General features: G+C 44.5%; 1 protein-coding gene across 1 annotated transcript in view; it reads left to right on the top strand.

The window, feature by feature from the left end:
* LOC106560455 (leucine rich adaptor protein 1) overlaps positions 1–12265 on the top strand; it is a 48939-nt gene extending 36674 nt beyond the window's left edge. Inside the window, exon 2 of the mRNA XM_014123378.2 lies at positions 9783–12265. Within this exon, the coding sequence (XP_013978853.1) occupies positions 9783–10640 (858 nt within the window). The 3' untranslated portion in view covers positions 10641–12265. The remainder of the gene's footprint in view (positions 1–9782) is intronic.
* Positions 12266–15226: the final 2961 nt, after the last annotated feature.

Raw genomic sequence — 15226 nt, 5'->3', positions numbered from 1 at the left:
CAAAACGTGACGTTCTGGAGTGCTCCCAGGCAACTACACAAAAACAAATCAAGATCCCACAAAACACAGCGGGGAAATGGCTGCCTAAATATGATCCCCAATCAGAGACAACGATAAACAGCTGCCTCTGATTGGGAACCATACCAGGCCAACATAGAAATAGAACAACCTAGATTACCCACCCTAGTCACACCCTGACCTAACCAACACAGAGAATAAAAGGCTCTCTATGGAGGGGGCGTAACACTTTGAAGTTAGGTTAATTTTAGGTTCTGAATTAAAGGTCGTTTTCAGGAGGTTTAAATATATATTTTACGGACGTTGAAATTAAAACCATTCTTAACGTTGAAAATACGTATTTTCGGGTTCTGAATGAATGTTGAATAGACTTTCTCTACATTTTTTACTGCAATGTACTGCACTTTGCTGTGCTGTACTGCAGTGGTTCTCAAACATCTCCCCGGGACCCCCAGACATTTCACAATTTTGCTGTAGCTCTGAACTAGCTATTCAAGAGCTTGAGGATTAGTTGACAAGTTGAATCAGGTGTGCTAGCTCTGGAATAGATCAATTACATGGAACAGCCTGGGGTCCCCATGGAGAGGTTTGAGAACCATTCCTCTATTGCACAAAACGTTGCTGTCCAAACCTGTGAACCATAGATGTCGGGACAGGACCAAAAATCTACGTCAGTGGACGAGATCCCCTAAATCAAAACACATTGATAAAGCTACGACTTTTGTAACAGATTAGGAGAATTAGGTTAAGGATAGGAAAAGGATAAGGATAAGGGTTTGAAAAAATGCTCTCCTAACCTCCCACGAAAAGTAACTTGTATCAAAGTGGTGTGTTTTTAGGGAGTGCCATCCGTGGAAAGTTGAAATCAAGTCCGGACCCAGACCCGGCGCCAGGATAAAGTAACTAAGGGGGCAGTAACATTTTTTGGGGGTTTTGCATTGGAATTATATTGAATTCTGCTTACAGTATATAGTCACCCTATACTACAATAAAGATCAAGTTCAAATGTCGAGACTCCAAAAACATTGACTGCTTTTGAAGTCTGTAGCCTATCTCTGCTGCGCTGTATCAGCACAATGGAGGGCGCACTACAGCTAGGCCATTTTGGTAATGAATATAGGCTACAAGCTAGATAGGGCAATTCATCTATTACAAATAACCATTGTGAATACAGCCATACACACAGCTGTCATACCCAAATAATGCAAACAAAAAATACTGAATAGCAGTTTGGCTTAGAATACTGACACAACTGTGAATGCGAACGAACGCAAACAGAAGAAAACAGCAGTACCAAGAGGTAGGCCTAGTAAACAAAATATCAGATCGATTAAGGCATGACAAAATCTATATTTAGGATAGTTACATTAACAGTAAACAAACGCAGCAAACAAAAGGCGAATGGAGATCCAAATAACCAAAACATAAGCTACAGCCTACTACAGTGAGATGCAGCCATGTACAGCTGTCTTGCCAAATAAATAGGCCTATATAGGCATGCTTCTAACATGGAAAATCATGCCGCTTGCTCATGAGTTAAGCAACATGTTGTGATATGGCACAATATAATTATGTGTGTCAAATTCGACCCACGTAATCAATTAAGCAATGCCAACATGTTTCCAATACCTACAGTTCCATTTACAGCAACAAAAACCAATAGGCTACCAAGAAAACCATTCTAAAATGTAGCCTATCTATTTCTATGATGAAACATACCGATATGTACTTACAGTGCATTCGGAAAGTATTCAGACTCATTTACTTTTTCCACATATTGTTACGTTACAGACTTATTTAAAAATTGATTTTATCAATCTACACACAATACCCCCAAATGACAAAGTGGAAACAGGTTTTTAGAAATGTTTGCAAATGTATTACAAATAAAAAACAGAAATACCTTATTTACATATGTATTCAGACCCTTTGCTATGAGACTCAAAATTGAGCTCAGGTGCATCCTGTTTCCATTGATCATCTTTGAGATGTTTCTACAACTTCATTGCAGTCCACCTGTGGTAAATTCAATTGATTGGACATGATTTGGAAAGGCACACACCTAAGGTCCCACAGTTGACAGTGCATGTCAGAGAAAAAACCAAGCCATCAGGTCTTTGGAATTGTCCGTAGAGGTCTGAGGCAGGATTGTGTCCAGGCACAGATCTGGGGATGGACACCAAAACATTTCTGCAGCATTGAAAGTCCCCAAGAACACAGTGGGCTCCATCATTTTTAAATGGAAGAAGTTTGGTACCACAAAGAGTCTTCCTTGCGCTGGCCTGCCCGGCCAAACTCCAGCAATCGGGGATAAGAGCCTTGGTCAGGCAGGTGACCAAGGACCCGATGGTCACTCTGAAGGCGCTCCAGAGTTCCTCTGTGCAGATAGGAGAAACTTCCAGAAGAACAACCATCTCTGCAGCACTCCACCAATTAGGCCTTTATGGTATAGTGGCCAGAAGGAAGCCACTCCTCAGTAGAAGGCACATGACAGCCCACTTGGAGTTTGCCAAAAGGCAACTAAAGGACTCTTAGATCATGAGAAACAAGATTCTCTGGTCTGATGAAACCAAGATTGGACTCTTTGGCCTGAATGCCAAGCGTCATGTCTGTTGGAAACCTGGCACCATCCCTACGGTGAAGCATGGTGGTGGCAGCATCATGCTGTGGGGATGTTTTCAGCGGCAGGGACTGGGAGACTAGTCAGGATCAAGGGAAAGATGAACAGAGCAAAGTACAGAAAGAGCCTTGATGAAAACCTGCTCCAGAGTGCTCAGGACCTCAGACTAAGCACTTAGCCAAGACAATGCAGGAGTGGCTTCAGGACAAGTCTCTGAATGTCCTTAAGTGGCCCAGCCAGAGCCCGGACTTAAACCTGATCGAACATCTCTAGAGAGACTTGAAAATAGCTGTGCAGTCTACCACAGAGATGAGAAGCGTTTTCCTGCCTTTTTATGGAAACCCCAAAGGAGTCATTCCTAACAGCCCCAGAGGCTTTCCATAGTCCCCTATACACACCATGGAGTACCTTGCCCATTGTGCTAACACAGCGCAGCGGAGATATAATTTGTTTTGCCACCAACCTCTCACTCAATCATTTTAACTTTTTTTCTATTTTAAATAGGGATACAAAACTAAAACTGAGGGGACTAAACATTTGAAACTTTAGCCCCCTCATGGAGCTGGGGCCGTCCGGACCGGACACAAAAAAGACAGCCGGCCTGGACTTAGTGGGAAGTAGCCATCAAGAAGTAAAAAACTGGAGGTTTCTTTTCTTTTTTCAAATGCTCACTCAGCCAACTTATTCAGTACTTTGAGAGTCACAGGGACTGGTATGTGCTTAATGTATAGCAGCTGTTGATATTCACCCCCTCCCCTCTTTAAAGGGAGAATCCATATGGTTTGCATAAATTCAAATAGCCATGTCTATGAAGTAATAGCTTGAGCCCAGTTTCTTGATAGCGATGGAACATAAGCTTACGAGTGTTTTATTTCATTTTACCCACTAAGTTGACTGAGAACACACTCTCATTTACAGAGGAGAGGAGATGAAAGAGCCAATTGGAAGCTGGGGATGATTAGAAGGCCATGATGGTATGAGGGCCAGATTGGGAATTTAACCAGGATAGCGGGGTTAACACTCCTACTCTTACTATAAGTGCCATTGGGATCTTTAGTGACCACAGTGAGTCAGGACTCCCGTTTAACGTCCCATCCGAAAGACGGCACCCTACACAGGGTAATGTCCCCAATCACTGCCCTGGGGCATTGGGAGATTTTTTTAGACCACAGGAAAGATTGCCTCCTACTGGCCCTGCAACTGGCCCTCCAACACCACTTCCAGCAGCATCTGCTTTCACATTCAGGGACTGACCAGGACAAACCCGGCTTAGCTTCAGAGGCAAGCCAGCAGTGGGATGAAGGGTGGTATATTTCTGGCAGAAAATTATTCATTGTTTCTATAATGGCCAAAGAACTCACATGCATTTACAAAAAACACCACATAGGGAGAACGTTCAATAGGTGCGATCGAAAGAAAGGCATCGGTGCTCTCAGATCAGCATTCTCCATTCAAATCTTACCTTAACATTAGATACTGATGACAGATCAGCTCCTAAAAATAAATGATCACCTATGGCTGCAAATAATGAGGCTGCACATCATTGCGCACATGTTAGTCCTACACATCAGACAGTAGTCTACAATTAGCTAAATAGAACTCAATTGATTGAACATTAAATTGCTTTAAATATACAGTGAGGGAAAAAGTATTTGATCCCCTGCTGATTTTGTAAGTTTACCCACTGACAAAGAAATGATCAGTCTATAATTTTAATGGTAGGTTTATTTGAACAGTGAGAGACAGAATAACAACAACAAAAAATCCAGAAAAACGCATGTCAAAAATGTTATAAAATGATTTGCATTTTAATGAGGGAAATAAGTATTTGACCCCTCTGCAAAACATGACTTAGTACTTGGTGGCAAAATCCTTGTTGGCAATCACAGAGGTCAGATGTTTCTTGTAGTTGGCCACCAGGTTTGCACACATCTCAGGAGGGATTTTGTCCCACTCCTCTTTGCCAATCTTCTCCAAGTCATTAAGGTTTCGAGGCTGACATTTGGCAACTCGAACCTTCAGCTCCCTCCACAGATTTTCTATGGGATTAAGGTCTGGAGACTGGCTAGGCCACCAGGACCTTAATGTGCTTCTTCTTGAGCCACTCATATGTTGCCTTGGCCGTGTGTTTTGGGTCATTGTCATGCTGGAATACGCATCCACGACCCATTTTCAATGCCCTGGCTGAGGGAAGGAGGTTCTCACCCAAGATTTGACGGTACATGGCCCAGTCCATCGTCTCTTTGATGCGGTGAAGTTGTCCTGTCCCCTTAGCAGAAAAACACCCCCAAAGCATAATGTTTCCACCTCCATGTTTGACGGTGGGGATGGTGTTCTTGGGGTCATAGGCAGCATTCCTCCTCCTCCAAACACGGCGAGTTGAGTTGATGCCAAAGAGCTCCATTTTGGTCTCATCTGACCACAACACTTTCACCCAGTTGTCCTCTGAATCATTCAGATGTTCATTGACAAACTTCAGACGGGCATGTATATGTGCTTTCTTGAGCAGGGGGACCTTGCGGGCGCTGCAGGATTTTGGTCCTTCACGGCGTAGTGTGTTACCAATTGTTTTCTTGGTGACTATGGTCCCAGCTGCCTTGAGATCATTGACAAGATCCTCCCGTGTAGTTCTGGGCTGATTGCTCACCGTTCTCATGATCATTGCAACTCCACGAGGTGAGATCTTGCATGTAGCCCCAGGCCGAGGGAGATTGACAGTTCTTTAGTGTTTCTTCCATTTGCGAATAATCGCACCAACTGTTGTCACCTTCTCACCAAGCTGCTTGGCGATGGTCTTGTAGCCCATTCCAGCCTTGTGTAGGTCTACAATCTTGTCCCTGACATCCTTGGAGAGCGAGAGTTTGGAATGTGATTGATTGATTGCTTCTGTGGACAGGTGTCTTTTTATACAGGTAACAAACTGAGATTAGGAGCACTCTCTTTAAGAGTGTGCTCCTAATCTCAGCTCGTTACCTGTATAAAAGACACCTGGGAGCCAGAAATCTTTCTGATTGAGAGGGGGTCAAATACTTATTTCCCTCATTAAAATGCAAATCAATTTATAACATTTTTGACATGTGTTTTTCTGGATTTTTTTGTTATTGTGTCTCTCACTGTTCAAATAAACCTACCATTAAAATTATAGACTGATCATTTCTTTGTCAGTGGGCAAACGTACAAAATCAGCAGGGGATCAAATACATTTTTCCCTCACTGTATGTTCTTATTTCCCACCTTGCAGCCTGGCTTTAGCTTTGCATTCCCTCTCTTGCTTCCTGTGTTTTGGTCTTTTGATTGGTGATTTGTGCTCACAGCGTCAGACTAACTCATTACTACAGCAGAGCATACAGCCGGTCGGTCAGTGTGGCTTTGGCATCAGCAGAACAACTATAGCCCCTTCTGCTCATTTACTGAGAGAGGGAGAGATCGGAAGAACGAGAGAGATATCGGTGCCGTCTCCCTCCTCCTCCGCTTTCTCTTTTTCCTCCTCCCCCTCCTATACACAAGCTCTGCTGTCTGAGAAAGCTGTTACTTTCTGCCTCATCTCTTGTTCTGTTCCGGATGGCCTGTGTCTCCTGGTCTCTGCCCCAGGCTGGGAGGAGTGGAGCTGAGTTGGCAAGGACACAAACACTTTGGATTGGATAGTATAGGGCCAAAGAAGGGTACTCTAACGCAGTGTTATCCCATCACCATTTCCTTTGTTTCGCTGGATGGAGAGTAGTTCACTGAAAGGGCATTCAGATTGATGAAACAATATCCAGTGTGATTTGTATTATTGGAAGATCATCTCTAGTATGTCTATGTTTCCTATATTACACCTATCCATCACATGTCTCATGTGGGCCCCTTCTGCAGTTTATTACCAAATGAGCTTTTTGTGATTATAGTTATGAGCTATAATGATGCAGCCTGAGAGAGATATATGAGTAATCTATATCCATATGATTTATGTATTGCTCCGGCTGAGAGATACAGAGACAGAAAGGTCCAGGCATGTACATTGTGCAGTAACCACATTTTAAGGAAAGTGGATGTAGGCCAGAGAAATCAATCAATAGGTTCCACTCAGATGCTTTTTTAATGACTTGACCTGCAGGGTCATGAGGGGTGGTGCAGTGGGGGCAACGAGAGAGGTACACAAAGACTGAAAAAGGTCAGAGGTCAAAGATCTGTAAGATTTTAGGTGTCTGTACTTTATCCACTGTCCTGGAACTCTAAGCAATTGGAAGTGCGATAGGCATTTCACAGTGATTGAGTTGCATTCTAGGAGTGTGGTGTATCCAGTTGGCAGTTCTCTCTGCTAACCCTTGGGGGGGGAGGCCATAAATCTCATTACCATATATTACCTCTTGGCCCTAGCTCCTGACTGGACTGGAGCACATCTCTGCTAATGTATTCTGTTGGATTTTCCATCACCGTAGCACTGTTTTTTCCTCTTATTTATCCCTGGCTTATTCAGCATCCCTCCTACACGTATTAAAAGCAGTGGTGCCAAATTATTTTGATTAATTACAACTTTCATTTATTTTCCGTAAGTCTTCTTACTTTTACAATTTACTGCGGTTGGCAACTTGTTTTAACTGTGGGGAATGCTACTTAACCCAAATTATTTTTTCAGTTTCTCTCTCAAATCCACCTCTTCTTACTCCCAACACTCTGCTATGACCTTCATCTCCCACCACCCTGCTACTTCATTCATCTCCCATCACCCTGCTACTTCATTCATCTCCCACCACCCTGCTACTTCATTCATCTCCCACCACCTTGATACATTAATCTCCCACCACCCTGCTACTTCATTCACCTCCCACCACCCTGCTACAACATTCACCTCCCACCACCCTGCTACAACATTCATCTCTCACCGCCCTGCTACTAAATTAATCTCCCAGCCTATATTTTCTTCTTGTTTCCCACGTATTGTGTTGCACATTCATTATTATTTTAAAACATATATATCTACTCTCCTGGCTTCATCTGTTCCACCTCCCATCTTCTCTCACCTTTGAAAAAAATCATCTGTTCCAACATCTCTTCCCTTACCATTTGTCATGTCGTGTGTGTAGGTGGCAGGGAAGTCAGGCGAAGGAGAATCAAATTTGGTATAAATGGAGTAGTTTAATAACGTAAAACAAAAACTCCAAAACCAAAGTAGAGCTGGGTTGAACAGCTCTTTTTATATGTAATCCATAGGTTATGGGTACAAGAACCCGTCGCGCACCAATCTATAATCACGAGCATAACAACAAACAATCTCTGACAAGGACATGAGGGGAAACAGAGGGTTAAATACACAACATGTAATGAATGGGATTGGAACCAGGTGTGTAGGAAGACAAGACAAAACCAATGGAAAATGAAAAATGGATCAATGATGGCTAGAAGACCAGTGACGTCGACCGCTGAGCACTGCCCGAATAAAGAGATGCATCGAATTCGGCAGAAGTCGTGACACCATTACCTTACTTCTCCTTCTTCTTATTCCTCCTCTATTCTCTCATCTCCTTCTCTCACCTTGCTCCTCTCCTATCTTCCTCTTACCCTTCCATCCTCCATCTCCCTATCTTCTTTCTCTTTCCCACCGCTCTCACAGCTCCCTCCTCTCTCCTGAGTCAGTTTCTTTCCTACCATCATCTCTTCTCTCCCAAGTCAGTTACTTTCCTCCCACCGTCTATTCTCTCCTCTCTCCCGAATCAGTTGCTTACCTCCCACCATCTCCTCTCTCCTGAGTCAGTTTCTTTCCTCCCACCGTCTTCTCTCTCCTGTGTCCGTTGCTTTCCTCCCACCAACTCCTCTCTCCTGAGTCCGTTGCTTTTCTCCCGCTGTCTTCTCTCTCCTGAGCGTTGCTTTCCTCCCACCATCTCTCCTCTCTTCCGAGTCAGTTGCTTACCTCCCACCATCTCTTCTCTCCTCTCTCCGGAGTCCGTTGCTTTCCTCTCTCCTGAGTCAGTTGCTTTCCTCCCTCCATCTCTTCTCTTCTGAATCCGTTGCTTTCTTCCCACAAATGCTCCTCTCTCCTGTGTCTGTTGCTTTCCTCCCACCATCTCTTCTCTCCTGAGTCAGTTGCTTTCCTCCCACCATCTCTTCTCTCCTCTCTTCTGAGTCAGTTGCTTACCTCTCTCCCGAGTCAGTTGCTTACCTCCCACCATCTATTCTCTCCTCTCTCCTGAGTCAGTTGCTTTCCTCCCACCATCTCTTCTATCCTCTCTCCTGAGTCAGTTGCTTTCCTCCCACCATCTCTTCTCTCCTCTCTTCTGAGTCAGTTGCTTACCTCTCTCCCGAGTCAGTTGCTTACCTCCCACCATCTATTCTCTCCTCTCTCCTGAGTCAGTTGCTTTCCTCCCACCATCTCTTCTATCCTCTCTCCTGAGTCAGTTGCTTTCCTCCCACCATCTCTTCTATCCTCTCTCCTGAGTCAGTTGCTTTCCTCCCACCATCTCTTCTATCCTCTCTCCTGAGTCAGTTGCTTTCCTCCCACCATCTCTTCTATCCTCTCTCCTGAGTCAGTTGCTTTCCTCCCACCATCTCTTCTATCCTCTCTCCTGAGTCAGTTGCTTTCCTCCCACCATCTCTTCTATCCTCTCTCCTGAGTCCGTTGCTTTCCTCCCACCATCTCTTCTCTCCTCTCTCCTGAGTCTGTTACTTTCCTCCCACCATCTTCTCTCTCCTGAGTCCGTTGCTTTCCTCCCACCTTCTCTCCACTCTCCTGAGTCCGTTGCTTTCCTCCCACCATCTCCTCTCTCCTGAATCCGTTGCTTTCCTCCCACCATCTCTCCTCTCTCCTGAATCCGTTGCTTTCCTCCCACCATCTCTCCACTCTCCTGAGTCTGTTGCTTTCCTCCCACCATCTCTTCTCTCCTCTCTCCTGAGTCCGTTGTTTTCCTCCCACCATCTCTTCTCTCCTCTCTCCTGAGTCAGTTGTTTCCTCCCACCATCTCTTCTCCCCTCTCTCCTGAGTCCGTTGCTTTCCTCCCACCATCTCCTCTCCTGAGTCCGTTGCTTTCCTCCCACCATCTCCTCTCTCCTGAATCCGTTGCTTTCCTCCCACCATCTCTTCTCTCCTCTCTCCTGAGTCAGTTGCTTTCCTCCCACCATCTCTTCTCTCCCCTCTCCTGTATCAATAAAGTATTCTTCTTCTCCATAGGCCCACCTGCGCTCGATGGACGTGAAGATCCTGCAGCAGCTGCTGGCGGTGCACGAGGGGATCGAGGCATGTAAGTGGCTCCTGGAGGAGCGCGGCACCCTGACCAGCCGTTGCAGCAGTCTGACCAGCAGCCAGTACAGCCTGGGAGAGGGCCCTGGAGGAGACACCTGGAGGGGCAGCTGGAGCAGCCTGCAGGACCCCCTGAACGACAAGCTGGATAACATCTCTATAGGCAGTTATCTGGACACCCTTGCTGATGACATGGACGAGTACGGCCCTTCTAGTTCTGAGTCTGTGCTGTGTTCTACTCCACTTGGGACTGTGACGCCCACTCGGACAGGGGCAGAGACAGGGGCTGGGGCAGTGCCTGGGGCAGGGGCTGGGGCAGGGGCAGGGGCTGGGAGAGGTGCTGGAGCTGGAGAAGGGTCAGTGGCTATGGCAGGGGTTGGGGCTGGAGCTGGGGTAGGACAAGGCACAGGGGGCAAGGTAGTTGTTGATCCTGGCTCTCCCCAAGTCAAGCCAGATATCCCCAATAAGGAGTCTTCCATTTGGACTAAGGCCACAGATGCAGTGAAAAGAACCACCATCACCAAGGATACCAAGGACCCCAGCCAAACCCAGCAGCCCAGTAAGAGCAACGGCGCCCTGGAGAAAGCAGTCAGGCAAGCACGAGGACCTACTGATTCAGCCCGGGTCTGCCTGGCTGAAAAGCTGGGGAAAAGCCAGAGCCCAAAACTCAAACCCTATAAGAATGGCAAGATAGACGTAGATGCCTGCAAGATAAACAGCAAGATGCACCTGGGGTATGATGCCCACTGGCGATGGGTGCAGTCGCAGGACGATGTGACATTTCTATGAGGTGGATGTATTACACCACTTCCCTCTAAAAAATGCTGGGTTAAAATCAACCCAATTTGGGTTATTTGGTAACGAAGTGTTGGGTAAATGTTGGACAGGACACACGCTGGGTTATTTTGACCCAGCCAATTAGGTTGTGTGAATAACCTAGCATGTTGGGTTGTTGTGATTCCCCAAACATGGGTTAATTTAACCATCAATTAGGTTATATTCATTTTCATGCTGGGTTGAACAGCTCTTTTTATATGTAATCCATAGGTTATTTTCAGGAGACGTGGCTTATTAGGTGTGTGGGTTTCAGATAGTTATTTTTTCGCCACCAGTGAAAATAAATGTAATTCTTGTTCATAATCTTAAATACACAGCTAATTTCAATTTTCATTAAATAAAATACACATTACATATTCCATTGTATTATTAATAACATCATTTTGTACGTATTGTTACATAGTGGTAAGTATACCAACACTGGGTTTTGCATAGGCTTTTAAGGAACTCTTAGACTTTTGTAAGCTTCATTAAATCTACTAAAGTGTCAGTGTACAACCTTAACCTTCTGATATCAGAACAGATAAACCGGAATGATGTTTACTCTCACGGGTGGCCAAAAATAACTATATGAAACCACGGCGCTACCTACTGTAGTCGCGATTCCAGTCTTCTGACCTGACCGCTGGGTCTCAATAACCCAGCATCAATAACCCAGCAACAACAACAACTCAACCTTGCTCTTTTTAAAGAAAACAATCCAACTAAGTGACCCAATGCCTGCAACCTAGTAGTTGGGTCAACCAAACAACCCAGCATTTTTTTTGTGTAAAAACACTTTTCCCCCTCCCATGTAATGACCCTACCGGTCAAATATTAAGAGAGAGGTTGATTGCACATATTATACAAATGTCTACCATTTCCATGGTGCAAGATATCAGGTGTGTAGGAGAACACAACATCATTACATTATGTTCTATTCACTCTAAATGTGACTGCACTAACTTTCTAGAACATTGATGTCAGTATTATATTGGAGATGAAGCACAGTGTTGATATTTTTCTGAATCAAGTTTGTTTTTGACATGTTTATCCTCCTTTCCTCTATGCATTGTAACATACAATACCAGAGAAAATTAACAATTTTCCAACAGAAAAAAATATATTTGTTACAATCACTCGCATCTATAGAACCTAGTTTGCCCTCACAACCCCATGTTAAAATGATTGTAACACACTCTATAGATAGCGGAATCGTTCTCATACATACTGTAGGTGTGTGTACCATCATAGTATGCTAAGAGCATATAGAATGTTCCTACTGTTTGCACACTTGTGCTATTGTCGATGTCCTACTACCTACAGTACTTAACCAGTCAATGCAATTTGTATAATCAGTGAATCGCAATACAATTAATCTGTGCATCGGGTACTTCTGTGGGTGGTTGTTGTAGAAAAATGTCTCTATGGCTGAGTGTTATTATTGTCTCTTTTTTAACTATACACTATTTTTGTTTCATTTGGACATCAGTTGTTGTGATTGGTGTCATCCTAAACTATTATGCCTGTACCTCCAGTCCCAAGATGACTGCACTGTTGTTCTGATAATCCTGATCGTTTAAATGACTGATTCAGTCCTCTGCTGTACGTGTCTTAATGAGTCCAACCGTCTCTGATCTTTCACTCAGTGTTGAGTGGTGTGAACTTGTTAGTTATTTGGGTGGGTGAAAATTGCATGTCATGTGCTGACTGCTTTTTAAAAGCAATATTCCCTCTGAGCCTTTGTATTCAGTTATAAACAACCCACTCTCACACAGAATCGTCACCACTGAAAACTAATAATGCCTGGACACTCCAAAGCAGGGGTTTCCAGGACGACAGAGAGGGTGAGAGAGAGGGAGAGAGTGCACGTATGTAAGTACATGTGTGTGTGAGTGCACGTGTGTTTGCGACTGGCTTGCTGTGCACAGGTACTTTATCAGATACTAACGAGTCCCAAGGGGCTCTTCTTCACTATAACCTCCACCATTACTCATATTAACTCTGGGAGAACAATGCACTGCATGCCATTATATAAGGCATATGTATTGCGAATGTTATCAGATGTGATATGCATAGCATTCATTACATTACCCAGAGCAACTTACAGGAGCGATTAGGGTTGAGTGCCTTGCTTAAGGGAACATCAACAGATTTTCCACCTAGTTGGCTCTTAACCACTAGGGTACCTGCCGCCGCATTCAACCACGTTAGTGTAACAAATCAGATGATGATGGACTGTTTTCAATTGAATTACGTTAGGATTTCCCTTAGTGATGTTTTGGATGATGTATACTCAACGCCTTACGACCTTGTTACAAGCTGACAGTCTTAGTTCTATTGTTTTAGGGTGTCTGTCTCTGTGTGATGTCTTTGCCTGCATGTCTTCAGTTCTGTACCACTCAGCACTCCTATCAGAGCAGCATTTTTAATATGTTTCAGATGAGTTCTCACTTCCAGACCTCAGCTACATTACAACCCTCCACGCACCCCTCCCTGTCTCCGCACACCCACTCCTCCTCAACTTTCAAACTGCACTGTGGCTTTTTTCTTTCTTCTCCACCTCCTTTTGTCATCCTGTTTTCCACCAGCACAATGACTTGCTGGAAACATACATTCAGTGCCAACGTGTACGTTTAGTGCACGTCTACTCACGGGCCATGGTACAATAAGGATGGCAATGGGGAAACAATGACCATAACCCAGTTCCTGGGGATGGAGAGGGGGATCTGTGCCAGAACTGGTGTCCAGCTCTATGCTTTGCCCACTTACAGTCCCAACCACACTGCATCACTTAAATATTTCCCTATCCCCTTTTCTCTCTCTCTCTCTCTCTCTCTCTCTCTCTCTCTCTCTCTCTCTCTCTCTCTCTCTCTCTCTATTCAATTGAATTTAAGGGCTTTATTGGCATGGGACACATATGTTAACATTGCCAAAGCAAGTGAAGTTGATAATCAACAAAAATGAAATAAACATGTACAGTAAACATTACGCTCACAAAAGTTTCAAAATAATAAAGACATGGCCTCCCGAGTGGCGCAGTGGTCTAAGACACTGCATCACAGTTGCTAGCTGTGACACTAGAGATCCTGGTTTGAGTCCAGACTCTGTCGCAGCCGGCGACTGGGAGACCCATGGGGGGGCTCACAATTGGCCCAGCGTCGTCCGGGTTAGGGGAGGGTTTGGCCGGCAGGGATGTCCTTGTCCCATCGCGCTCTAGCGACTCCTGTGGCGGGCTGGGCGCATGCACGCTGACACGGTCGCCAGGTGTACGGTGTTTCCTCCGACACGTTGGTGTGAGTGGCTTCCGGGTTAAGCGGGCATTGTGTCAAGAAGCATTGGTTGGGTTATGTTTTGGAGGATGCACGGCTCTCGACCTTTGTCTCTCTCTCTCTCTCTCTCTCTCTCTCTCTCTCTCTCTCTCTCTCTCTCTCTCTCTCTCTCTCTCTCTCTCTCTCTCTCTCGAGTCCATACGGGAGTTGCAGCGATGAGACAAGACTGTAACTACCAATTGGATACCACAAAATTGGGGACAAAAAGGGGTAAAAGTTAAAAAAATATATAAAAAATAATAAAAGAATAATGACATTACAAATATAATATTATAAGCAAATGGTTCAAGTAACAAAGGGAAAATAAATAAACATAAATATGGGTTGTATTTACAATGGTGTTTGTTCTTCACTAGTTGCCCTTGTGGCAACAGGTTACAAATCTTGCTGCTGTGATGGCACACTGTGGTATTTCACCCATCTGTGTAATCTGAGGGAAATATGTGTCTCTAATATGGTCAAAGATTTGGCAGGAGGTTAGCAAGTGCAGCTCAGTTTCCACCTCATTTTGTGGGCAGTGTGCACATAGCCTGTCTTCTCTTGAGAACCAGGTCTGCCTTCTGCGGCCTTTCTCAATAGCAAGGCTATGCTCACTGAGTCTGTACATAGTCAAAGCTTTCCTTAAGTTTGGGTCAGTCATAGTGGTCAGGGATTCTGCCACTGTGTACTCTCTGTTTTGAGCCAAATAGCATTCTAGATTGCTCTGTTTTTTTGTAAATTCTTTCCAATGAGTCAAGTAAATTATCTTTTTGTTTTCTCATGATTTGGTTGGGTCTAATTGTGTTGCTGTCATGGGGCTCTGTGAGGTCTGTTTGTGTTTGTGACCAGAGCCCCAGGACCGACCAACCTCTCTCTCTCTCTCTCTCTCTCTCTCTCTCTCTCTCTCTCTCTCTCTCTCTCTCTCTCTCTCTCTCTCTATGGTAAAAATAGAATGTGCATGCCAGTAGATAAAGTAGAAGACCGTCCGTAGTTAGATGTTGGGTGTTCCGTGATGTAGCCTTTAGTATTCTAAAGCTCTTCTGTTAAGACTCCTAATGCTTTCATTTAACAGATGGGTTGGCTGGTAGTAAGTCATGGCATGCCAGTGTTTCCCTCCTACTTTGTGGTTTTCATCGAATTAGCCAGCCCAAACAGAGGAGACATTCTTATTGGAGGAGACCATGATCATCAAACATGTCAGATCATACATATATACTTTATATTTTCCTAATGGTTTAACTCGCATTA

This window comes from Salmo salar, chromosome ssa10 (genome assembly GCF_905237065.1).
Source record: "Salmo salar chromosome ssa10, Ssal_v3.1, whole genome shotgun sequence".
Taxonomy (NCBI): Eukaryota; Metazoa; Chordata; class Actinopteri; order Salmoniformes; family Salmonidae; genus Salmo; species Salmo salar.
This window is presented reverse-complemented; position numbering and strand designations above follow the sequence as displayed.